Below are 27,820 nucleotides of genomic sequence, written 5' to 3'. Positions count from 1 at the left end.
GCAGTTGCTCTCACTGCTTAGCTTAGCAGAGCCATTATCTCCAATTAGTGCTTTCTCCTGAGGTCAGCAACTGGGTCAGGAAACCCTTGAGTTTTCAGATGTCTGTTTCCACGAATTACAAGAATTCAAGGCCTGTTTTATAGTACAGTTCCTCCTCCTTTAAAACACAAGCTAAACTGCTTGCACCAGCAACATGTTTGTAATCACCTGACAGTCTGTAGGCACAGAATCCCACTCCAACATGTTATATCTTGACAGTAAAGGGCTCTCATGGATATGAATCTGCCGGTTAGGTACAGGAACTAGATCCAGGAATTAGATGGATCAAACAACTGCTTAAACACTAGAATACTAGTCACAGGACTCAAAATACCTCAGTATTCCACTGCTTTCTATTTTTTGAACTCCTGTACTCAAGAGCATTAAAGAATTAGTACTAATAAATTAAGGTAAGTGAAACTACACAATCTTGGTTCTGTTTCTGAGTTGTGAAATGAATGGTAACTTTTATTTTATTGCCCTTAGGTGAGCACTGTGAAGAACACGTCACCTTCTTCAAACAAGTTTTCGGAGAACAAGCTCTCATGAAGCCCACAACGTTCTGAAAGACTCTTCCACTGAAATGTATAAACTTAATTTATTGCATTTAAGTAGATTTTTGAACTACAAAATTGCTATTTTATAATAAAGTATATACAAGACATTTTGGCAAATAGTACTAAAAATATTACAACTTGTGATGGCTTCCCCCTAAAAATAGAGACAAAAATTGCATTGACCTGCATTTAAAATTAGTGTCAGTGGTTTAGCAGTCTATTCTCATCCACATCACCTCGGATTTCATTGACGAAATGCTATTCAACTCTCAATACAGCTGGTTTAGGTTTCTAGAAAAAAAAAAATGCAACCTCTTGAAAACAGAAGTATTTTAGAAATCTTATTAACACATCTAGTTTTAGTAATACTGTTACTTGAGCCACACTTAGCATTTCCTGAGTTTAAAGCTATGTCCAAAGCCGCAGCTGGTATCCTCTAGTTGAATGTGTGCAGAAGTCAAGTCAGTGGTGGTTACAGTGTGATAGTCATAGAACAAAGCTGCATTTCAGTTCTTGAAAGTTGGGCCTAAGCCACAGTTCATGGAAGTCCACTGAACACTGTTAAAAAACTAGAAGTAGAGGAGTCTCTCCCGTTCTGTACCTCTGGTCCTCTCTTGTGCAGCACGAGTTTTAGCTTTATTTACTGATGGGCCTGAGTGAGAGAACACAAGAGTTACTCCGAAGTCTCAGCATTATAGACAATCAGACAATCATCAGGAAGCATGCACGATCTTACTGTCTAGGTCCAGCTTAACATTCAGAAACATGCTTCTGCTTAGCTATTAATACCTGTCAGCAGCAGCAACAAGGGCAGCAGTAGGTGAATCAGTCTTAGCCCCATTAAGTAAAGGCTCAGTTTAAGTCTACTTTTAAGAACTACGCTATGCACATGCATTTCTGCTTTCAAGAGGAAAGTGTTTGGACCACCCTCACCACAAAGCAAGATTATATCTGCTAACACAGGAACAGCATCCCAGAGGAGGTTTGTTGCTTCCACCCGCATCCTGGCCCCAGGTTGAGACATGCCAGTCGTGCCACATGGGCCCTCTACAAAGCACAGCAAAGTGCAACCACACAGGCCAGGCTGTGGTTGCTTCAGTTCAGCAAGTCCACAACAGTGGGCTTGCACTGCCACCAGTCAGCCCTTGGTTTCCAAAAGACAGGCTTGAATGAGAGAGGCACATTCAAGTACTGCTTTTCATCTTTGCAATACTTTCCATTTAATGGAAAGTGTCCACAGACAGCTAGCTGGTTTTGTTTGAAGTGTGGTTTAGAGCAGACTGTTGCATCTTACCAATGTAACTAAGCAGAACTGGAAGAAATATTAGTCCGTGTGTTGCTCCCAGCACAACCATAGCTAGATACATCCTGAAGTAGAATATCTTGAAGATTTGAGATTTGGAAAAAGCCAATACTACAATTCCTCCAAATTTGGTCAGTGTGATACCACTGAAAACCTGTCAATAAAAAAAAGTGTTTAAGTGGTAAGTAGGGCTTTAGATAATCCATTTACTTCAAGTGTTTAGCATTTAGTAAAATTCTTATGTCTTCTGAGGCTCCTTCCCTGTTAGTCCTTAAAACGAAATCCAAGATTCACTCAGGAAAAGAATTCATCTTTTTGGTCCCACAGGACAGGCTCAGTATGATTAAAAATCTACTCTGATCTGTGCAGTCACCTAGTTTAATTTTTCCTTCAGGCAGATACAGATGAACACTATTACTTGAAGTAACTCATTCCAGCAGAGTTCCTTACCTAGGTCCAGTACACACATCACCAGAATAGTCCCATTCCAACCCCATCCAGGTCACTTAAGTAACATGACAGTACTGCCTAAACACTGAGCCCTGCTTGTGTTCCCAAAGCTCCAATTGCCACCCATACCCAAAATAACATTTCCTAGTCACCTCTCAGTATTTGGAAGAGAGAAGCATTTTAATGGGACAATTTGAGGTTTATCCAAACTGCTAGTTCAGCTAAAGCTTTTAGTTCTTTTTTACTTTTAGGTAGTAGTAGCATCATTTTAAAAATTGTAGTCTTCATCATCCCTATTACTAGTAGGAGCCTAGGTTGACCTTAAGGAGCTTTAAGTATTCCAAAAAGAAAAGGCAAGGCCATCTTTATGACTTGAAGACTATTGTCTGTATTATTTTTAAGGAAATAGTAAAGTTGTAACTTGGCTACTTGTTTGCCCCCCATATAGTAGATACTTACTGAACTGCCCATGTGAGACAGAGCTTCTTCTGCACGCTCCACTCTACTGCCCTTAGTACTAACAGTGAATGCTCTTGTCACGTGACTGCAGAATTCCACAGCAATACCACAACTCTGGAGAGTGAAGAGAAACATACACAGAAACATCATTTAGGTAAGCACTTTGCTGGCAAGGCTTCTACTCAGGATTGTAAGGCTAGAAAGGTTCCTAGCAGCTGTGATCAGTCCCCAGGGTTAAAATGATATGGGAAGTTACAAGCTCAGTGTTAGTTGCTTTCCAGAGGCTGTTGCAGGTACTGTACTGTGTTCCAGCACCAGTCATTACCACCAGACAATCAAACAGGAAGCAAGATACAAGATTTGACCTCCAAAACAAAGTTTCTTGATGTTGAAGCAAGCTGGCTTCAGTGCAGGTGTGCAGTGAATATTGAACACTAAAGTCAGTTCACAGCTATTATAGCTGCAGTAACATTGCTTTAGAAAAACAATATCATATACATCCTGATTTGATACTGTAACAGTTCAGCTGCTTAGTCATTTACTGACTAAGGCTAATTTTAGCCTTATCTAGTAGATAGATTTGCTTGAACATACACTTAATTGTAACATGGGCCAACAGTTTACTCTTGTAACTTTCTCAGACCTGCCACAAACCTCTAGAGGGCATGGTAAGCCAGAGCAACTAATAGCTGCTTGCTGGAGCTAGTTCTGGAGTGTTTTACTAAGGTACTCTGCCCACATGATTTCTTCCATTTATGCAGGAAGAATACTCGTGCTAGCACGTCCCGTATCTACTCTGTAGAACACAAATAGAGCAGAAGCCCTAACATGAACCTACATATCCTCACCTTCAGCACAAACAACCTGTGTTAATATGGAGCAGCACCCGGCCTATACAGCAGCAATACAGCTGCTGCTGCAGAACTGAGGTGACCACCACCAGATGCACTGCAGCTTACAGTTCCATTGCAGTATCTTATGACAACTAGGGCTAGCTGTCAGAACAAACTTGTGTATTAAGGTAGTTTCACTATTGTTCAAATGCCTGTCAAAGTTCAGTAGTGAAATACTGCTCAGTATTGTGAGTATATACTTAGGACACAGAACTGTTCAAGACTTGGAAACAGAAGCAGAGTGATGTCTTGTTGACTTACCATGACAAGATTTACTAATGAAACTGCATTCAAGCTGATGCCCCAGAGCCACATCACTCCAAACATGTTGATGATTATCATAGCAATAGTTATTGAAACTACAACAGCAGCCCATATTTCAAAACCAAGCAGCACAGTTGTCACCAAAAATATTGATCCCAAGGAGATGCAGAGGTTAAAGATAGCATCGTGCACAATTGTCAAGTATTGTTCATAGAAGACATAAAACACACTGTGGAAAGAAGAGAGGTTGTTGTTAGCCATCTTCCCTGCTATATGCTAATACATTAACTTCTATGCTAAGGATAAAGTAGTTCCCTACCCTTACAGAACTCACCATCAGGAACTTGCTTCCTTGTATCAGTGGAATGACTCCAACAGAACACTGGCTGTTACATGACAGCTCCTCACTAACACTTCAAATAAAGGTTGTGTCTGGAAGTCAGGGTAATTCCCACACTTCAACATAAGTAGCTAGTAGATACCAGAAAGTAGGTCCTGAGAACCACTGTGGTATGCAGTAGCAGCAGCTACTGCAGACAGACTAAGTATGGATAGGATTCTTTGATGCAAAGAAATCAGTATTTCAACTGTACAGATACCAATTCCAACTCAATTTCATTACGGTACTCTTATACTTGACCTCCCTGCTGCATTTGCTTGGCATTTAAATAACTTGTTTGAAGTCAAAACTTTGATATTACAACTTGCAAGTACCCAGGTCAACATATCTGCTTATGTTTGAGCTATTAAATCCTATGAAAGCTAGGAAATGCCCAAAATGGAGCCAGAGCTACCTTTCTTGTGAAGAACAGGCTTCTTGATTGAAGTTAGGTATTATCAACCACAGTAAAGAGAAGTCAGTTATATGGATATAGAATGTATCTTTCTGGTTTTACTAGAAATTCCAGAATCTCTGCATTACCTTCTGTTAGACAAAACTCAATACTCAAGTTTCTAATGTGTTATTAGCCAGCCCCTTTTCTCAGTTGCTTGAGCGTTTGTCACCAAGGCAAGAAAGATCTAACCATACCTGTAAGGAAACACCCGGTAGTTCTTCTCCTTGATGCCCATGGTCTCAGTAATGTTATCTGCTATAATCCGAGCTTTCCTCATAGCATCAATAAAATCAGATGATGTTTTCAGTACAGTATGATAAGTCATAAAATAAGTAGCTCCAACATCAGATTTGTTGTTTATAAAGTTGACAGCAGAGTTATACGCAGCATGTCCTCTATATAAACATAGTGACAGATGTCAAGTGTCAGCATCATTCAAATTTATTAGCTTTTATAATTTATAATCTTATAGAATCATAAAATGGGTTGGGTTGGAAGGGACCATAAATATCATCTAGTTCCACCATGGGCAGGGACACCTTCCACCAGACTAAGGTTGCTCACACCCCATCCCACCTGGGCTTGAACACTTCCAGAGATAGGGCATCCATAACTTCTCCGGGCAACCTGTTCCAGCGCCTCACCACCCTCACAGAATTTCTTCCTAACATCTAATCTAAACCTATCCTCTCATTTTAAAGCTGTTCCCCCTTGTTTTATCCCTACATATGCCCTTGTAAATAGTCCTCCTCCAGCCCACTTGTAGGTGCCATTCAGGAGGCTAACGCAGAACAGCTGTTAGTTGTTTCTGGCAGTTTCCAAAACTATAAAAGCTTCAGAGCACCACACATTTCAAGATTGCATAGGATATTCCAGAAGAGACTGATGATAGAAATTGTTCCTCATTGTACAGGGGAAAGCTACTGTTCCATTTAGTTGACGATGCATTTGTTTTTCCAGTTTTGTTTCAGAAAGTAGTACAGAACAGGTGAGATGTCAATGTTTGTATGCCTTTTAGAGGGGACACTAGATAATCTGGCAGACATAAGTCTAGAGCAAGTATCTTTGACAGACTGGTCTAAGCAAGATCTATAAAGTAAGACTCTTACCCTTTGCCACATTTAGGATTAGGGTTGTCTGATAGGAACATTGGCAGAAAGGTCATGAAGTCTTTGCCCTGTGGTCTCTGCTTGCCTTCTTGAGTCAGTGGTCGACAACGAGTGCATGATGGATCAGTGACTGAAGAAATACAGGAAGAATGTCAGCTACAGGATCAAGCATTCTTTGTCCTAACACTAGTAACTTCTGACTTGCAATATTACAGGATACGATTCCATACGATTAAAAAAGCATTTTTAATGATGAACTAACTGATCAGCCCCGGAATTCTGTATAAAACCTATAGTCCTTTATTTTTATTTATTACTAAAAGCAAGGGCTAACAAAGAACTCTGTTACTTGTGCACTATCTACATTAGACCTGATGAGAATTACACCAAACTGAAGGACCTGAACAAAACCAGAGCACTAAGTTTGTGTGCTCTAATGAAACCAGCAGAAGGATCAAAATTTTTACAGCAAGTTACATTAGTTGTCTAAGTAGGCTGTCTGTCTTCAGCCTGCAGCATTCCAGTAGAATATTAAAGTTCACTCAAACAGCAGTTCAAATAAATTAGAGGGCAACTCAAGAGATGCCTGCTCGCAGTAAGTTCACCTGACTCATACCACGATAAAGTGTTTTGGCTGTGAAATTTATAAGCCAAGCTAATCCCCTAGGAACAAGATGGATGCTAATACCTGAAGCATTGCAAAACTGTCCAGTGGTATTGTAGACTCTGCAACAGGATGACTGTGGCTTCACCCAGTCAAAGTAGTCATCAATCCAGGACGATGGGGCATAGCCTATCCTTGTGCTAATAAAAATAATGCAACATATCCATTATCAGTAATTTTATATTTCATTCCAGAACATATCCCTTGATCTCTCCAGTGCCAACTTATGCTATGTCAACTCATTCTCATCCAAGCTACTTAGCTCTCCATATATTCCTGTGCTCCAGTAACCCATCCAAGAGCTGTAATGCTCAGCTAGCTCTAGAAGATTGCCACAGCTTCTTCCATTCCCCTCCCTCCCAAAACCACAGTATAATGCAAATACAATATAGTGTCAGTTGAACAACCAACAGCTAGGTCTGAACTAAATCAGAAGGACACACTGGTCAGCTACATTTTTTTCCTTGCAACTACACAGAGACAGGCATGAAAGACTTACTAGCTACCAATTTCCGCAGCATTGAAGACTTGCTGGACAAGTGAATTGTTATTACATCCCATTCCACCACACACCATGTTCTGCCCTTCCAAAGAGGTGTAGTTGTGTCCTTCTTCTAGGACGAAGTAGACAGGGGGACCCGCATGCAGGTACTTGCTGATGTGGCTGAAGTAATCTATTACATAGGAGTCCTTAAAGAGAAGGTTTTGAGTTATTATATGATGTTGAGTGAGCACAACAAGGTATCGATGTTTTCAATTCAGTCACAAACTGCTGAACAGTGACACGATCATAGGACTTACATCTGGCATTGAGAGAGACTGATCCAGTCCAATCTCTACATTGTGCATAACTGCTGTACTGAATGACAGGATACCCACAAACACTGCTATCTGCAAAAAAGCAAATCCATGGAAGTGAGAACTGTACAGAAACAACAAGCAATAGGAGTCATTTACTAAGCTAATAGGAACCATGCAAAGAGGCTCTAGTTTAGGTATGCTAGCCAGGCTTAGTACAACAGTGCTAAGTAGTCAGTACTACAGTTTACAGGCAGTAAAACCTAGCTACTCAGAGTTCCCTTTGGAACCATAAGGAAATTTATCCTTAGAAATAAGCAATGAAAGATACAAACACACACCTTCCGTAAATAAGTACGGTAACTCCAAACTGAATCATGGATTCAGCAACAACATTGTAGATTAATGCAGTGTAAGAGCCAACATGTGCTTGATTTTTACATAGGACTAAAGTAATTCAATTGTCAGTAATGCAACTCCTAAACCTGGGCTTTGGACAATCCATGATCAAGCCTCTGTATATTCTCATTACTCTTGCAGTTACAAAAGCTTATTTCTATACTAGTGCTGAAAGCAAAAATACTAGAGGCTTCATTTGTTTCATTGTATTGAAGATTTTTTTTCCCTATTTAGGCCTTCAGGCTTGCTACACTTTTGCTCAAGTTTAGATGACTGCTTATTTGAAACAGAGTATACGTACTACTATTGGTCTCATCCAATCCTTAAGTAGATATGGAGAAAACAGATTTTTGAAGAACAGAAATAACATGCTCTCAGAACGCTGGACTCTACCCGTTTCTTCACTGCTTTTGATGCAACACAGAATATCCAGTCTATTCCCCTGAAAAATGGATTAAATGCCAGATTTAGTGCATTTCTGTGGATGTCATCATCCCCATTACACTGTATTTACAGGTGCATTTATACTCACCTCTTGACGCTTAATATCCAAGCCCAGGAGACTTACGAAGCAAGTAACTTGAAGAATAAAGTCTATGAGCACAGCCATTCCAGCAAAAAGGGAGAATGTGCGAACTGCTGGCATCGTAGACAGTGTCCCTGAAGGAAGTGACCAAGTTTGTTAAGCAAGCTCCCTTCTCCTAGAAACACATGAGCATTTTCTAGACAAATATCCAATTTAGGTGCTGGCCTTTTAGCAGGACAAAGCCTTTCTCTTCAGAGCAAAGAAAACATTTGATATGAGCCTGGCTACAGCTGCTGTCTTTGACCTGATTAACAGCATTAAGGCTGTGCAAAGGAGTGACCAGTTTTAAGACATTTCTTAACTCCAAAAGTACATGCAGACTGTGTAAGAGGGAAGTTAAGGAGTCCTGTCATGCAATACCTTGCTCCGGTATTAAGCCACTCCAATGCAAGTTGGACCAGTGACAAATTGCACCCCAGGTGAACAAGTCCATAGTGAAAGAAGGCCAAATTATACTTGTAGGGTTACAACATAAGATATACCTCTAACATGTACTGCAAAATGAACCTCAAATACTCTGTCACAGGGGCATTTTTCCAAGCAGTGGCAAGATGACTAAATGTGATATAGAAGTTCATACACCTTGACATTTGATCTATCACTAAAGTCAAATTTAGACTTGTCAATTACTGTAAGTCAATAAAACGCTCCAGCCTTTCATATTGAAAAGCATGACAGATTCAGAAATGGATCTTTTTAACTGTGCCAGACTCAAAGTACCACCATGCCTATCCCCAACAGAAGTTTAACTTGCTTAGAGCAATGAAAAACTAAGCTAGACTGCCTTCTTACTTTGTTTTTATACTTTAGTTTTGCATTTATTCTTGCAACACACAGGTATAAGGCCCTGATCTTCAAATATTAAAGAAAACTTACCAAGAAAGAATGCCACAGTCTCCGAAAAAGATGAGAGAAACATACTGGGTGCCACATCTCCCAAGACTCTGCCAATCTGTTTATCCAGAGTTTCACCCTGAAGGCGCTCATCTCTCTGTTTTAAGGCAAAAATTTATTATAATTAGGAATCACGCAATTTAGGAAGCTATTTCATATGGCTTTAAAAAAACTTAAAACTTTTCAGTATCACAAACTGTCTTTTATTGTTTTCACCACATTAACAAGCATTAAACAGCTGAGACTCTCCAAAACAAGAGCACCATGAACATTACCTCTTAGCTTGCTTCAAATTTAAAATTTAGTACTAAGTTCAGTACTTCAGCCAAAACTACACACTTGACACAGGCAGTGCCAGTTTCAGTGGGTTATTGAGCCTGTCAAATCCAGAAGCTAGGACTTGGTGTCAGAAGTCTCTAGTCTTAAGCATGTAGTTCATGATTACTGCTCACAATATGCTAAACTTACAAGCAATCAAAATAGCAGTCAAGTTGTACAATCTTTTTGCATCAGCCAGCAGTAAGAAAAGGCAGAGACTTTTAACCTGGGGGGAGGGGGGTTGTGAAGGTAGAATGTACATAGAATCTTGTCTCTCTTCAAGAGCACTAGATATTCTGTGAGAGGCCAGAGCTGCTCAGATTGAGCTGAGCTCTGGAATGCAGGAGACTTTCTGGTTCAAGTTTATAGCCTTCAAAAACGACAGGCACTTTTAGAAGAATCTGTATGAAAGAATATATACCTGAAGTGTCTGAACTATAATGAAGATGTTGTCCACTCCAATAGCCAGCACCAAGAAAGGAATTACTTCTATCACAATCAGTGTCAGTGGGACTCCAAAGTAGCTGAAAATGCCTATAGAACATGCTACTGAGCTCAGTACGATCAGGATGCCTGCAATGCCCAGAGATATTTTCGAATCCACCTAAAAAAAGGTGTACTGACTGTCAACTAAACAAGCATCATCACACAAGACAGATTATAGCAAAGGTAAAAGCCATATTCTTACATTTAGTGTAGTTAGTAGTAAACTTACTTTTCTGGTTCTTTTGAAGAACCAGATATTAAAAAAAAAAAAATAATCAAACTTGAAGTTACAAGTCTTAAAGCTGAAGTTAACTCGGTACATCTTGGGCATCTCAAGTGATAATATTTAGTTGAGACTATGAAGAACACATGAACTAACAAGTATGACAAGAATAATGTTCCCTGTAACTCCTGCCCAAGGAAGACTCGATGCTCTAATACAAAATTGAACATGAGCATTATGCAAAAATATTTAAGTCACTTAAAGCTATCAGCAAGCTATAGTGTCAGTCTTTATAGCAATGAAAACTATACACATACCAGCAGTCTTCTACAGCTCTGGATATGCCCCAAAGCTATGGAGATGTATACAAACATAACAAGATAACTTATCAACACAACGCTAATATCACTGTTGCTTTCCCGGTTGATTTCATCTTCAATACTCCGTTCGGCAGTAAATGATATAGTTAAGTTTGAATTATTGTAGTTCTTCAAAAAGTTAATAAATCTAAAAAACAAAACCAAGAGGTCAGTCACACTTTAAAAGACAAAACATCTTCTATTAGAAATACATGGAAGCCAGTTGATGGAAGCAAATTTACATCATCTGTGCGGTACAAGAGCGCACTATGGTCAGACAGTACTTTGAGGGAGCTTCCTCATTTTTAAAAAAAAGAGAGGTGCTGGCTACATATACCTAGAACTCTACTCCAAGCACTAGAAATACACTATGCTGAAATACTTTCCATGTTCTCTCCAGAGTTTGAGGACAAACAGGGTATCTTGCATAACTTATTTCAAACTCAGTGTAAGTTTCCTCAAAGCTAAACCTAGGATTGCAGACTTGAAAGGTGACTGCAGCTTGTTTACAGGACTGGAACAATTTATTAGCCCTTGTTTCAGTTCCCCAGCTTGAGAGGTGCTTGTCACACAAGCAGATTCTTGTCATGCTTCTACCTTTGTCTCAAACTTTTTAGTACAGTAGTTTTTATCCGAACTGCTAGCCAGAGCAGCTGACTTGTGTAAGCCAACATCAGCTCTTCAAGATGGTGAAGGGGCTGAAAGCTTCAGATGCTCCTCTGGATGACACTTTTAAAAATTAAATGTTAAAAATCACAGGATCATGCTGGACCTTTCCACTCACGCTTAATGGTTCAGTAGACTAATGAGCCTACCTCTATCATTTTAGCCACAATAAAATACATCAAATATATCTAAAGTTACTTAACAGCAAGTAGTACTGAGCTAGATGGTCACTAACAGGACTAGAACCTACATCCTCAAAAAAAAAATGAAGTGTGCCAGATAAAGTGAGGGGCTTATGACCAGCACAGTCTGTTTTTAACCAGTTTTGCTCCTCTCAAAACATCCCTATAGTTATACTAGAAAACTGTCAGTACAGTACAGGTATTTTTCATGTATATACATTTAAAGCTGCTTTAAGTAACATACACATTTCAGAATACAGGAAGACTACTTACTCTTTTTCCCATGCCAAGGCTTTCATTAGCTTTCTTGAGTCATTGTAGTAATTGTTGACAGGAAAAGTAATCACAAGAGCTGTAGCATTATTATAGTTATCATCTATAGAAGGAAAAAAAAAAATCATTTGGCATTAAGAAGTAGAGCCTATATTCTAGTATAGTAGATTTAAAATTAGCAATGTCCAAAGCAATTCCATCCCTACAACTCCATTTAACACCACTGAGTTCTCAAACACTACTGAAATAAGAACAGAAGCTGATAAGCACTGCAGATTGTATTCAAAAGTAATTATTCATAATTTATCATGCTCATGACACCAATATTAAATTGGTGCATGGTTAGACAAGGGACTACTATATAACCAGTGCTTATGACTTTCCATCTAATGAGAAATAAGATGTGGCTTCCTAAACACTGCCTCTTGCATACTTAGATTTTACTCAAAGCAAGTACAAAACCCCTACAGTTTAATCAAGAAGTGCTTGCCTTGAAGCACTGTTTTAGATATAATCAAACACAAGTGTACTACCAAGTTATGTTTAATTAGATTAATTGCTTGAACAAAATTCTGGCTTCAGAGTAATAATGGAAGAATTTCCTTTGTGAACATCTAAATCTATTCCTAACTGTTTTATCAGATCAGTGACAAGACTTCTAACTCAAAGCAAAATACACGTACATCCCACCATGTCAACTTGAGCTACTTCATATTTTTATCTAGTATTCAGAAATTAGGGATCTTTTAGTAGGCCCCAAACATTTATCCTGTTGACCAGTATGTTCTAGTTACAGACTGCTTCCATTTTGCACTTTCTGAGCAGTCTGTCTCCATTCCCAGCACTGGTCTACTGAAAACTTACTTAAAACACCCTTACTTATCAAAAGTTGAACAAAACTCCAGTTTCTCTGGAGTACATTTAAACATCTGTGTTAAATGAGAATGCACCTTTAGCACCAAAGACATCACACAGGTATGTACTCTCAAGACTTTAACTGCAATACTGTTTTGTCACCTACCATCATATCCTCCCAACACCAGCCACGGAAATACAGGTCCACCAAATGTTCCTAAGCAGGGATCGTGAAGCATGCTTGTGTCATTCAGTGATGCTGGAGCCCTAAAGAGATCACCAGCAATAATTGCTGACTCAGGCACAGCATAAAAAGGTTAAAAGCTGTTGTGCTATAACTGATAATCGAGACAAAGAGGAGGTAAGACTGCTAATGATACATTGCCTTTGTGCTACATTTGCTTTGAATTTAAATACAGTTTAAAGGCATGTGCCTTATAGCCTCTAAGACAAGGAGTAGCTTCTATCCAGTTGAACTATAAACTGAAGTGAAAGCTTAGAAGTCATCATCTGTTAACAGAACTCCTCAGAAGTGTTGAAAATATGTTTAAGGTAAACGAGTCAGTGTCTGTACAAAACCAAGTTTAACTGGCAACTTGATTAAAATCCAACTCCTGCTGAAGTACTGACACAAACACAAGCAATCTTATACTAACCTGCAGTTCCATATAGTATTGCAAGTTTAAAAAGGGGTAGGAAAATGTTCAAGGGGGCAGTGAGAACTAGCTAGTTTTGTCTGCCAGCAAGACAAAGGCCTAGTTGGTCTACAGTTTGAAAAAACATGTAGTTGTACTGCTTACCGAACACAGTATAGGAAGTGAGTGTGGTAATCAGCATAGACAAAGAACTCATCCCCAATAGCGTGATCTAGGACAGAATGGCTGTTCTGAAAGTAGTTGAGTACGCTCAGTATAGTGCAGTTGTTGTTGTAGGGAGCAAGAGGAGCCAGACAAACGTCCTTCAGCGTTACAGTCTCGTTGTCAAAAGAAGCAGTTATGTTGACAATAGCATCCTGCAAATCCAGCACCTTTAAAAAACCAAACCACAGTTTAAGAGCAGCACAAGAAAGCATTTCTCTTGCAAGGTAGGATTTAAGTGCATGCTGTATTCCTGCAAGTTCCCAGAGACAGTGGCACATGTCAATAGAAGCATATCACAAAATATTATTCCTGTGTTCATACTAAGAATACTTAGTGGGACTTAGCTTGCAAGTCTCTCTAACAGAAAGGTTTTCAGCAAAAAGTTTTTATAGCAAGGCTGGGATTTTTAATATGAATATCTAGTGAATGTCTCGATAGACACATAACACTGGAGATGGAAGCCAACTCCATGTGGTTATACCTGTTAAGTGTGCTTACATCTCTGCTCTTGGAAAGTTCAAATTACCTGATGGAGAATGTCTTTGGTAAGTGGAGGCCCAAAAGGTACATCTTCTCCAGATGGGTAAGGTGAATAGGTGTCCGGGCGGCTGTTTGGCGCTTGAATAATGAGTTGTTCAGTACGAAAGAAAGGCCCAAAGTGTGTGTCAAAGTATTCCTTCTCCTTGCGAGCTTGGCTGCTTGGGGCTGACCAGAGATCTACAGGGTTTGTAGTTGCTTTAATATATACAAAGCCTGAGCAGCACATTGCAACGAAGACCACAGAGAAGAGGATAACAGGACGTGGATTTCTGACACAGAAAGCCCCCCATGATGTGAATGTCATCCTCAGGCCATTCTCAAACTTTTCACCAAGCCTTTCACTGCAGGTAATTTTCCCTGCAAGAACAAGAAGTAAACAGTAAGTGTTTGGGAAGTCAGCTAAGCAACATTTTGTTGAATCCACTAGGAAAGATGAAATTTTATTCTAACTGTCTGTAGTAAGCACCAGAAGCTATGTCTACACTGACAGTCAGACCCTGTGACCAATCCAAGGTCAAGGGGGTAGAAACCAGCTTGTACCTAACACTGCCCCTTCTAATATAAGATTGTCTTTGACAGAAGCAGCAAATAAAGGCAGGAAGCAGCTAAAATATATAAATAATATGATATAAATAATATATAAATAATAATATATATATAAATAAAATGAGCTATCTCAGCTGCTATGCAAATTAAACTACAATTCCTTCATAGCATGCTTTAAATGGATACATGGATGAGTCAAAACACAATTAAATTGATTTCAGCATTGTGTTGCCTTTCCCATCTCCTGCTACAAAGCCCTCCAGAACTTCCTTGTAGCATAGCTAGATCCATGAACTGTGTACCCAGCAAAATAGGGTTAAGTACTGCTCTAAAAAAAAGAGAGTTACTGGCCAAAAGACTGAAATAAAGCCCTCTAAGAATGCATTATATGGCCTAACAAAGCTAAAATTCTAGAGCCCATCTACAGGAAGGGGATGCACTCAAGCCAGGTTTCTGAAAAACCTCTCACTCTTCTCCAAGACATACCGTTGTCACGGTGGGAATTCACAGAAAAGGCTACATTGCTGTCAATTGGTGTGTACTCTGAGACAAAGTGCCGCCTCCTGCAAGAGAAAAAGCTACGTTAACATCCTTACTCAAAACGACATCTGTACTGTTTGTACAGAAAGAATGAAGTTCAGTGCTACCAGTAAATTTGAAATTTGACTCCTCCAGAATCTACAGGCATCATGTTCCCCCTACACCCACCCACTGAAGAACAGTAATCTCCAGCTTTATGATGCTTTGGAACAAAATACAGTCATTTCCGCTGTCTTAATAAATGTTTCCACCTTAGATCAAGCACAGGTTCTTTACGCATATTTAAAAGATCAGTAGCATTAACAGCACAGAGAGTCTCTTTAAACTGACCATATAACAGAGAGATAACATTTGTAAGAGATTTTTACACTAGAATATTCTGCTTTATAAGTCAAAATGCTTAAAGTTACACATACTTAGCCTGAAAAAATGAGGAAGAGAGGAAAAAAGGAAAATAAGGTAGTTTCTTCCTGTCCTGAAGACAAGCAAGTTATAGCACAGAACACTTATGACAGAACTAAATTGCTTATATCCATTCCTGATACTCAGAGCAGGAGCTAAGTTCAACAGCATCCTCCTGCTAATCTAACCAGACCTCCAATTATGGCAGGATGTTTTGGGCTACGAACCAGACATCTCAAACACACTTACAATTTCGTGTTGGTCAGTTGTACCCACTAACTTTTTCCACACAGACTTAACTTTTATTATAGAGCAATTTCAGTTTCCTGATCAGAGAATCATAGAGTGGTTTGGAGTGCAAACCTTAAAGATCATCAGTTCCAACTCCTCTGCCATGGTCAGGAGGAGACCAGATTACTAGACCAGATTACTCAGTGCCATCCAGCCTGGCCTTGAACACTTTCAGGGATAGGGAGTCCACAGCCTCTCTGGGCAACTTCTTCCACTGCACCTTCACAGTACAGAATCTCTTCTTAATATCTAATCTGCACCTACCCTCCTTCAGCTTAAGGCCATTGCCCCTTTTCTTATCACTCCATGTCCTTGTATAAAATCCCTCTCCAACTCTCTTGTAGGCCCCTTTTAGGTACTGGAAGGCTGCTCTGAGGTATTCCCAGAGCCTTTCCTTCTCCAGGCTGAACAGCCTCAACTCTCTTGGCCCGTCTTCATAGGAGAGGTGTTCCAGACATGAGATTGAGGGTGATACGCTATAGTTACTGGAAGCCCAGTTTCCATTTAATATTTTTCAAAACAGGAGCCTAAGGAAGAGTACTCATGACTTCATTTCCAATACAGCACTGACTGCTTTGTTATGAATATGCATTCCCCAGACTTTTTGCATACTTGCATATGAAAGTTGGAGAACAGTGTATTTGATCCTGTAGCTAGGGATGCTATGGGAATTGTGCATCCACTAAACCAACTTCTGCATTCACTTTCCACCAGATGGTTTGAGGAGTCAGAACATTCCCTGTAAGTATAAAAGCATCTGCAACAGAACATAACTTTTTGCTGGCTGGAGTAGTAGAGACAATAAGCACCTGACCTGGGCAAAGAAAGTTTTCAGGGAAAAACAAGTGACTTGCAGAGCTGAGTATTTTGAATGCTTTACCTGTAGCACCACACTCCAAAAACTAGTGCAAAAAATACAAGTAGAAAGCCCATGTAGGAAATCCACATGATGACATACACAGCATCCAAACCAAACAGTAGCCAAGGAGGAGGCAATGGAGGGGGTTGAGGTTTTGGACCACAAACAATTGAACAGTCCTGACAGCTGCATGGTCCTGTTGAATCATCCATGGACTCATTACAGCCTTTGGTAGCATTATTCATAGGATTCATTCCATGGACAGGAACATCTACGACAAACCACAAGTTGCAGAGTCAGTTTATTACCAGGAAAAAATTCAGACCTTCACAGTTAAGTGAGTTAACCCTTGGTATGAAAGCCCCTAGCCTCTACACAGAGCAGCATTTCTTGGCCTTACAGATGAAGAAGCCAATCCCTTTTCCGTACCAGCTATTTATATATTACTACTAATTAAATGACTGGTCATGCTTATAACACTTCAGGGTGTAAAAGTAACAAGCACATACTTCTCTCATCCCAGCAATGATCTGTCATCCTCTTTATCTGTTCAGATTGCACAATGTGCAACAATCTTCTTACAAACAAATCCCAAATGATCAGGGTACTGCCAATTTCTCAAGTAATACAAGCTAGCCATTTACCTAAGCTCAGTCCATCACTAGTAAGTTTTAGAGATCTATACAGTAACAAAGAAAGCACCAAGTATGACTTCCAAGTAGAAATCAAAAAAAGGTAAGTGGATCTTACACTGCTTTGGAAGGCTCTGACTGCAGACATTCATTGCTGTTTAATAAATTAATATGCTAGCCATAGCACACAGCCTTCAACAGAGGTTTCAAAGGCAAGGACCATTCAGTTTCTTACCTGAAAAGATAGGAATAATGCTGAAAGGAGTTTGTCCATTGTCTTTACTAAACATGTATTCAATCCAGTTGGTTGCATTGCAGTCCTTGACATCCTTCCCACACAGCAACCCCAGTGCTTTAACATTACTTGATGGAGCCTCTACATCTTTGCAGGCATTATACATTGCTAGGAATAAGTGAATGAAGACAGAAGAGTCATTAAATCAACATTATAATTTGAGTGAGCATTCCAAGTATCTCCAATATTACAGAGTCACCAAGTTCCAAGAACATACTAACATACTTACAGCTTTCAAGAGAAAAGGATTCAGTTGTATTTATAGTATTCAAGGTTGCAATGCTTTGTTACAGCTACCTTGCTCTGAGTAAGCCACCCAAATCTGCATTATGCCAGCACACACTTTTCTGCTTGAGAGGTAACACTACTTTATACTAAGTTATTTGCAGGGAAAGTTATGACCAACATTTAAGGTACTTTTGACCTGTAGGCCATATGACCTTCAGGTGTCTCATAATTTGATTAAAGGTTACTGCAAAAAGCATACAAAGACTGAATTAATGATTTAAGCTTGTTAAAAAATTGAAATACAACCGAAATTTATTGTTCTCTAAAAATATCTTTGATTTTGACAAAGGAATAAAACAGTCCATTTCAAGAGGAGTAAGTGCCTCCTAGAGAGCCCATTGTAGTGAACTGTGTACACTTATTATCATACTTGCCAGACCATTTTAGTATGAGGTAGGCTTCGGACATTGAGTACTTGGCAACAACTTTGTTTTTTCTGAAGTTAAAGCCATCATGGTTAACAGCTATTAACCATTTGTAGGGATGTTCAGGCTTTGTTGAGTCTTTAAAAACACTATTATTAACAGTGTCAGTGTAATGTCCCCCACTCGGGCAGAAGTTTTCAAGGGAACTACTGTTACCTATGTGATGACTCAAACTTGAAAAAAGACAGATCTTTCTCCCTCCCAATTCTTCTTAAAAAAGCACTGGTCTTGTTACCTTGACAAAGGCCAAGGTAAATCAACATACTCTTTACTCACCATTTGCAAAGCGTTCTCCAATAAAGTACTGCAGCTCTGTAATGCTACTTTTGTTCTCTTTTAAAACTGGATCATAATAAGGTATGGTGCTTGTAACATTCAAAAAGTCAGACTGATTTGGACTGCAAGTCAGTTCACAGAAGAGGTTTATCAAGTTGTAAAAACACGATGGACACCTGGGTAGGAAAGTCAATGAACAGCAATCAGATTAAGAGGTAAAGATGCCATCTATATAGGTCAAGTCAGGTATGCCTTGCAAGAGTAAACATTCTGCTCAGAGTGACGGAACGAAATATTCAAAATTGCAAGTTTGTAATCAGCAATACAACATTAGTTGTTGATGCTACAGATAAGCAATTTTAAGCACTGTAATTCACCAGCAAAATTGCCTACCTCAAATAGATATAAATAGAATTTCATTAAAAACTTAACTGCTTCTTAGCAGAAGACTCCTGTTAGAACAGGACCAAACAGTACTTTATGTCACCCTCTTCTGAAGGCTTCGTTAGACACAGCAGCATGAGACAAACTAAGAGAATGCTTATTCTAACTCAGCTAACTCAATCCAGACTGCAAGCAGTTGTTCCATGACATTAAGCGACTTCCTCATCTATATCAGAAGGCTGTAAAGAGCATCTCCAATAAGCCTTTAAATGAAATTACCACCTTTCCTACAATCTACTTGAAGAGAAGAGTTTTAATGTGCTTTGTTATTCTATTACAAAACTAGTTACTTCATTAGCATACCTGGAGAGAAACTGCAGAGGCAGTTGCAAGTTATTTTTCAAAGTCTGAAGCTGACGAACATCACAGCAAGTGCTAATATTGCCGAAGAAAAAACCTGGACAGAGTTCCTTAAAAAAACAATATTGAGATCAGGGGTGAAGGAAGAAAAAGCATGTTTAAGACTTCAGAACTTATTATAGTTATGGGTTCTGCTCCAACATATTTCAGAAGACAGTAGCTGTTGCTGTGGGAGATGCATAGAAAAAAAAAAACCAGTCTGACAAAAAAGATTGCTGTTTACAGACTAGAGAGAAGAATCACTTTTTTCACTTCTTTTATTCAAGGCAGCACTTCCTTTTAAAAAGCTCCTTCAGATGATCTTTAGTCACCAGAGTCTATATATAGAATGATAAATGGCATTTGAGAGTCTGCTGGGGAGAGGACAACACGTTTATCCAAGTTGAAAGTATTCCTGCAGCTTATCCTCTAGTACTCCTTCCGGATAGTATCAGATTCTAAAGTCTCAGAAGACAAGCCACTAACGACAAAATCACTGATTACCTGGAAGAGCTATTTCGTGTTCAGTTTACAGAAGGGACAAATGCATTTAATACAAGCATAATTGATAGTAACATACAAGAACTGTATCTTAAGGCTTCAGAAACAGTATATAACAGTAGTTAGCTCACCAACATATTTAATTAAGTCACTCCTGCCACCAGTAAACCCCTCCTTTAATGCCATAGTTACTGCACACTTTACAGCTTTGAACTATCAGATGCCAGAAGGCAAGTCTGGCAATATCATCCTATACTGTGCACCAAATATACAAATTCTTTTGACTGTGGGTTTGTTCATTTTGGCAGCTAAAGCCCAGTAAGGAAATACCATCTCACACTAGGCACAGCTAATTTTGTCCAAATTTGCTCAATTTGAACAAGTGTCAGTTAATGCCTTCCTATTTAAGGAGAGATCAGGAATGATCATCTGATGTAAAACAGTTTAGTCTTGTATTTTAGAGATTAAAAGGGCACAACTACAGAATGTATCATAGTTTGGGAGAGTCCTAAAAAAACAATCTGACTGAAGAGTACTCAAACCACTGAGGAAACTATGCAGACAAGTGGACCAATCCTATATTTAAGGTTATGTCTGTAAAAGCTCCTAATCACACGCTATGGAGACTTCTCATATCTCTGAAAAGGAACTGAGGTATATTACCTTCACCCAATTGGAGCTATGAGCCATACCTGAGAAATCAGAGATAATCTGTTCGCTTTGTCATCAAGTTAGGATGAGAAAGCTAAAGGGCACAGCACAGGTCCAAAAGAACCCAATACAGAATTGTCAAGTGGAGGAGAACTATTTTTTATTAAGCAGCAGACCTCCAAAAGAAGCTCACCTGCATTAAGTCATAGCCATCTTCTGGTAGTGCTATTGGTGGTCCATCATAAGCACAGTTGTATCTCTTGTCTCCGGAAGCAACTCCACATTCTCCATACCAGATACACATTTGTGGACGTACCTAATTAACATGAGATAACTGATTAACTGCAAGGAATAGTTGCCAAATTCCTCAGCTATTATAGAGTTTATGAGCTACTATTCCAAAAGCCACTTACAATCCAGATTGGATAACTTCCCATCAGCACGTACTACATAAAATGCCCTTTAACAAAAGCATGCATTTTTTGACATGGTGCACATCACCACTGATCTTCAGCTCACCTCCCCACCCTTCCCTGCCCAATATAGAAACAGGAAGTGCATTGTCTATAGTTAAGAACAAGTATAAGAGTTCCTTAAGAAAAATCTAATTCAATACCTGAAAAGCATCTTCAAGTATAAGATGATTTAGAAAATATTTCTTTTCCACACAAAACAACAAACTGATTACTGGGTAAACTGTCATGTGAGGGCACACAGGTCAGCACACATGGAGAGAAACGTATTGCTTATGTGCAATTTCAGTTCCTCCTGCCACCTTCTGATCCTTCTTGCAAACTCATGAGTGACAGAATGAGGAAGCAGCAGTATAAAGAGGATTCTGAAACAGAACTTCATAGCTCTACACTTGCCATATATGTATTGTCACAACCTCAAAGGATACTCTCCATCATCACTTTCAAGCCTAAGCATGCAACATTTAAATGGGCTTACAGTGTTAAGTAAAAAGGAAAAAGCATCAATCTCATATTTTGATTTAAGAGACTATTGAAAAATTCAGAAATCTGTTATTATGTGCATAAAATAAAGGAAATTGAAAAAGGACAGTGGTACCTTGAAAGCCTTGTATTTTTTGTCAGTGGTACTGACACTGAGACATCTGAAATACTAAGTCAAAATATTTATTCTGAAAATTAAAACACGTAATGCAATAACAAGTTATTTACAGTAAAAGCTTTAAGACAGCTCCAAGGTTTTCCTTTGCACATCAAGCAGATTGCACAAACATTTACTACACTTCTGCCAGCTCTGATCAGAAGTTTGGCTAGTACAGTTTGAGAGATAACTGACCTATTTTTATCTCCTGAGCAACCTTGACCTAGCATTTGTAGAGACACCATATGCTTACGCTGCAAGGACAGACTGCTGTGCGCTGTGCTTGACCATGAATAATATTGTTTACTGACCAGAGAGGCCCCTGAAAGGCTGTATTCATAATACCCAAGAGCTACCCAGAATTACAATGCCTTCACAACAACCATTTTTGTGCTGAACAACACTGACAGTTCACCAAAAAAATACATCAGTAACTGGCTGTTTATCAGGGTCAATACCCACCACCAATTTAGCCAACCCTGTTAGACCCGCTTCCCCTTTAACTTAACCAGGGCAACATGGCTTGCTTCAAAGTCACTCACTACAAGCCAGGTCTAAAAGCGAGTTTACATACCACTCTAGATCACTACTTCATTTGTCTACTCTAGCACTTACAGCTAAACCCGTAACCAGCTGCTAAGATACAACATGGAAAACACCACCTTCAGACTGCACTTAAAAACACTGAATGTTTAACACCATGATGAATCAAAAACATTAGATTTCCATAACTTGGAGAACATTTATCAAAACTACATCATAAATTTGTTCATGCCTCAAATAAATTAACACTTTTTTGATGCAAAGTCACCGTCTTCAACTCTGCTTCCTCGCATCCGTTTACCTCAGTTTTAATAGCAAACAGTCTACTAGTAGGGAAAGATTGTTTAGTGGTTTTATGTACCAGTGTCACAACTGAATTATCTCTTCAAGAGAAAGCACAGATTCATTACTATTCTTACAAAATGACGAAGAATTTGGAGCTGCTTAGTACTGCCCATGAGAAAAGAATTAGGTATTTCTTCAGTATCAGAAGAAATGGCTTTGATGTTTAGTCTAGAATGGTTTGTAATCATCCTTTCTAAAACACTTTCATTAAGTCTTATCTAACACTTCTTGTGTTTTCAACACCACAAATTCATCAACCTACTCTTTACAGAAAGACTTTGTTTCTTCCAGAGCAGAAAGCGTGGGAAACCTGGTAATGCAGTTAACAGTTACAAAAACCTTATCAGCACACTTCTTGCACAGAAAAACTTCAGTAAATTTCAGCTACCACATCAGTCTGACTGATAGTTCTATTGTTTTAAAAATGTTGTCTGTATTTCAAAGCAACAATTCCTTGGTTATAACTACAGAGATACAAAATAAAATACAACCTGTATTATGTCTATAAATTTACCTGCAAGGCTTTCTGCCATCATTTGCAGGACAGAACATAAAGCATCTTGCACATGACATTTGATCACATACCAAAAAGCATTCAGCTAAACATGCAAGAAAAATAAAGCAAGATGAGGTTCAGCCTAGCATTAGTTTACATTTGAATTTGGATAAAGACTCATATCATATTACTAACATTCCACAGCAATAACATGTACAGTGAAAAATCCAACACGTTTACCACTCAAGCTTTCAGGCTGTTTAAGAAAAGCTGAACGTATCAGTGACTTTAAACTACTTAGAAGAGCACCTAGACCTAGAATTGCAAGTCTGAATACTCTACTTCAATATTAACACCAAGAATGTAATTTCAGAGACAGTCTAAGGTTTTACATTTACGCCATAACCTAGCAGGATTTAACTAATAAAAGTATAAATTTGTTCCCTGAACCAGTTAGTTTTGGTGACCCTTGATTCACAGTGGTTGAACCAGGTCAATAAGCCTAAAAAACATCAAATCATTGTAAGTCAACAGCCTAAAGTCACCAACATAGCTCTTGAACACTAACAATACAATAGCCTGCTCATCATTGAGTCAGTCACAAAATATGGGAGAGGGCTGGTCTCCGAGGGTTGAGACTATTCAGGGTTACAAGAAGTAACTAAGTAACTACTCCATTACCACAGATAAGATATAGCTGGAAGTTCTCCCTCTCCCAAAACCCTCTAGTAAAAGCTAGATTAAGTCACAGAGCAAGACAAGCACTTTGCTCTTTCCATTCTCTCAGAAGAACACTCCTATACTGGTAGGATGAGACAGGGATGAGTAAGTGTGGTTGTAAATAAGTCATAGTTAACAAAGCTGCTGCTTGCGGAGTCAGACTTTCAAGTCACTTAATACTCAGGCGAGCAATCGTCTTTCTTAAATGGGTGAAAGCCTAGCCCCAAAATTAGCAGATGTTGAAACCAACTGCCTTCTAAAAAAGGCAAAATATCTATAAGTCTAACACAGGGCTCAGTTTATAGGTTTGAGTTTTTTATGTGCGGGGGGTTTGGGGTTTTTGGGGGGGGTCGGGTTTTTTTGGGGGGTTCTTTAGTTTGGTTTTGGGTTTTTCTTTGGTTTTGTTTTGGTTTTTTTGTGTTTTTAAGATCACATAACTAAGCACTCCCTATATTAAAACGGGACTTTCCTAAGTACTTCATAAAGCAACAGTAACATAACCTTAGATTAAGGTTGTTCCCTCCTGCCTCCAGCATATCTTAGAAACCATTTGGCAGTACCCTCAGTACCTCCCCAGAGTTCAGAAAACTGTATTCCTATTTCTGGTAGACTTGGCCTGTTTGAAGAGAAATTTCATCTCAGGTCAAAGCTTCGGGAGCCCTAATAAAGAATCTGCACATGAGCAAGTATGGGCATTCTACAAAGGTTCTGTTAGAGCTTTCTCGTTCCCAGGCATTATCATTTATTTGTAATAAAACTAGTGTCCCAACAGATCATAAACACATTTACTTCAGCCCGTGTTTCTTCAACTGCACGTTGAAACAAACTGATGATCTTCAATGCTTCCAGCAACATTTGCCATCACCAACAATGAACACATAGCTGTTAAGCGGACAAAGAACAATGATGATGTTATATGCAGAAACAGCAGTTATTTGTAGTCTTGCAAATACCAAATGACAAGCGAACACTGTTCGGCTCTTCAAATTAAGATTACTAATGTATGGAAAAGGCAACAGCCTCAGATACAGCTGTTTCCCCTCCTTTCATCTAGGATGATGCATCTGGAATCCTGCAGGGCAAAGAGATCAACCCAGGAAGGAGCATACTCTTGCCTTCCACTCCCTTAATATCTGCTATTGCCCACTAGGTTGAGAGTTCTAGGGAACTGCACCACCACCCTTAACAAATGGCAAGTCTGGTTTATGGAAACAGGTCATCAGGTCAAGTTCAAAGATCTGCCCTAGAAGTTGCATATGACCTGACAGCACTCCCTATGAGGGAAGGAGGTCCATGGACTAAAGGAAACTTTACAGGTTTAATTCTTACTCTTACTTTATCTCTTTCAATAACTTATTCAGAGGCAGCCAATTCAGAGATACACTTTATCTGCCAAGTTCCTCTTGTTCCTTTGATCCTAAGTAAGGGACTGTTCCCTTTCAGACAGAAAAATTATTAGCTACTCCTAAGTATGCAAAGCAAGCCACAGTTATGGGATTACCCAGGTATATTTGAGACATCACAGTAAAATCAAGGTCAAGTAGCAAAAGACAGTTGCAATAGTTCAATATCTGTGGGAACGAGCTGGTGTTAGCTGACAAGGAGTTATTGGGAAAACACACACTGCATGCATGATCAGAAACTGCAGGGCCCCTAACTAGCAGCTGTCTGCATCTAAGTCCATCTACACCAAAATACTTCTGATGTCCTGCAGGGAAATAATAATACTGCACAACACTTGGATTATTTTGTCTACTGCCCAGCAAAGTACTAGTAAGTTCTACCAGTCACTCCCTTCAGTCATCTCTCCCCTTCTAAGAGAGCTTCCTCACTTTCCATCCAGAAAGACTGAAAAAGTCATTCCTGATTTTCCAGGAAGTAGTTTAGGCAAAGTTGTTACTGCCTTGTTCTGACGCTACACCATCATCCCTGCCAAGGAAACTGCTCCACGCAGACATTCAGAACTTCGTGTCCAAGGTCAGGTAACACCACACTGCAGGCCACTTGGCAAGAGAAGCACCTGTCATTAACATTTTCCCATAGGATTTCAGAAACTCAAATATATCATACAGTTTGGAATCCCAGTTGCTGGTAGGAAACCTGTGTCCAACCTTGATTAGCCATAACTGAACAGCTTGTGTTTTAGTATAATTATACAAGGATCAACTGCAACAGCAGCCATTAAGCACATAAATGCCATCCAGTACATCAGGATGTTTATAAGATAACACAAACTAGTAATGGGATGGTTGGCACAAATCTTGTACCATGCACTGTTCAGAGTAAAAGAAGCACCTTACACAGGCTGAACGCTTCGAGTCCATTGTGAATGTGTATGTAATGGATGACGAAGGATTGCAAACTGAAGTGCCACTCTAGTCCACTGGCTTCTTCAAAGAAGAAGAAACATGACATATAACACTTGAATTTATATGCACCACAACTGAAAGCACAAAGCCATTACACTACCAGTACACTCGAGGGAGAAAACAGGTTTGCCTTCACAAAGCTTTTCTCCTGCAAGCATCTAACACTATATGGACTCAGTCTAACTGAAGGACCAGCTTGTCCTTGAAAAGTATCGAGATCCTCTTTGTGGAGTGCTAGTCATAAATAAGAGTTAATGGAAAAAAAATCCAAAACACCCAATTCTGCCTTCTTACAGTACAAAATTGAAACCTGCATGGCTGAAGTCATTCTGCAATGTTTACTTCTAGGAACCACAAAGCCACATCCTCTACAAGGATTCCCCTAAATCTTAGGAGAACTGGTTTCAAGCTCCTCTAGCTCAGTATCCTTCTGATACATAAATGAAAGCATGCTGTAATTTCTTTACCAGCCTAGGACACACCTCATTGCCATAGGATGGTATCTCCCTCCAAAAAACACTACATAAAGGCACATTGGTTAGGAGTGAAGTACATTACTTACTCACCTGGAGATCATGAGTCATTACTAATAATCACCTTCTCCAGTGGTAATAGAAGAATGAATTCCTAGTTTTATGTTTAAGCTCTTCAAGAGGTTTTTTGAAGAGGATATGAAAACAGAACCTCAGCACACACACAAGGTGACAAACTCGTGGGTTTAAAAAGGGCTAGTCATAAAACTTGACCCAGAAAGTATGTTTCCAACTTAGGGAGAGAGTTGGAAAAACAACACAACCACTAAGGTTTAGAAGACACTCCTTGTTTCTCCAGAGGAATGTGGAGTATGCCGCTCCTATCTTGCGCCACAGCATAACAAAACATGACTGGGAAGAGAGGAGTGAAGGTTTTACAGTATTGTTTCCTAAAGTATCAAGAAATCCAACTTATTTTAGCCCTTAATTTTGAGGAAACACGCAGTCTTAATACTGGCACATCAAGAGATAGCAGCTCACTCCGCACAGACTATCACTCCCAGGAAGCTGTCACCCAGCATAAGCAACACCCCGAGCAAAACAAACCAGACACCCAGGACATCTGCAAGCCTCTCCGGAGCATGTGACTGCGCGGCCACTCACATGCACCGGGCATTGCATAACCGGGGCACGCCACGGGAGCGCGGCACCCCGGGGGCAGCCGCCGGGTGCGATCGCGGGGCACGGGGACCGGGCAGGAGCTGAAGTTCGCCGGTGCTCCCCGGCGGGCCTGCCGCGCCACCGGTTGTCACCCCGCCTGCCACCCGGAGAGCACGGCGGGACGAGGAGGGGGCACCTCGGTACCACGCTTCAGCTTGGCTGCGCCCCGAGCCCAGCGGCCTAACCCGGGACACCGCCGCCCTCACCCAACCCCACCGTCCGGGAGAGCCCCGGCTCCCCCCGCCCCAGGCACCACCCGCGGGGTCCTGCTCCCTCTCCTCCCCACGGTGCCAGGAGGCCCCGCATGCCCTACCCCACGGCGACCTCCCCGTGAGGGACTCACTCGCACGGGCAACAGCAGCAGCAGCAGGAGGAGGAGCAGGCCGAGGCCGCCCCGCCCGGGGCTGCCTTGCAAGGTCCCCATGGTTGGAGCGCAGGGGGCCGGCGGGGGCTCTCGGCAGCAGCACCGAGAGGCGGCGAAGGGGAGGCGGCAGGAGGAGCTGGACAGGCAGCCGCGCCAGCGCAGGTCCGGAAAGGCC

At 40.1% G+C, this 27,820-nt stretch overlaps 2 protein-coding genes across 2 annotated transcripts in view; one reads left to right on the top strand and one right to left on the bottom strand.

Annotated features, from left to right (window-relative positions):
• Window positions 1–725, top strand: part of RMC1 (regulator of MON1-CCZ1) — a 15,951-nt gene extending 15,226 nt beyond the window's left edge. Inside the window, exon 20 of the mRNA XM_032684761.1 lies at window positions 526–725. Coding sequence (XP_032540652.1) covers window positions 526–605 — 80 coding nt within the window. The 3' untranslated portion in view covers window positions 606–725. The remainder of the gene's footprint in view (window positions 1–525) is intronic.
• On the bottom strand, window positions 490–27,820 carry NPC1 (NPC intracellular cholesterol transporter 1). Its single transcript, XM_032684746.1, has 25 exons — window positions 27,625–27,820; window positions 20,696–20,818; window positions 19,315–19,421; window positions 18,568–18,743; window positions 17,519–17,686; window positions 16,673–16,922; window positions 15,046–15,122; window positions 14,000–14,370; window positions 13,414–13,640; window positions 12,780–12,880; window positions 11,759–11,861; window positions 10,596–10,785; window positions 9,991–10,173; window positions 9,234–9,348; window positions 8,304–8,431; window positions 8,073–8,213; window positions 7,376–7,465; window positions 7,074–7,264; window positions 6,599–6,714; window positions 5,911–6,040; window positions 4,996–5,196; window positions 3,963–4,194; window positions 2,809–2,922; window positions 1,891–2,053; window positions 490–1,248 (listed from the first exon to the last, which is right to left on the bottom strand). Exons 1-25 carry the CDS (start codon window positions 27,703–27,705, stop codon window positions 1,166–1,168), a joined length of 3,861 nt encoding a protein of 1,286 aa, XP_032540637.1. The 5' UTR covers window positions 27,706–27,820; the 3' UTR covers window positions 490–1,165.

The sequence above is a fragment of the Chiroxiphia lanceolata genome, chromosome 1 (assembly GCF_009829145.1).
Source record: "Chiroxiphia lanceolata isolate bChiLan1 chromosome 1, bChiLan1.pri, whole genome shotgun sequence".
NCBI classification, from domain to species: Eukaryota; Metazoa; Chordata; class Aves; order Passeriformes; family Pipridae; genus Chiroxiphia; species Chiroxiphia lanceolata.
Note: the sequence above shows the minus strand (reverse complement) of the source record. Positions and strands in the feature narration are given on the sequence as shown.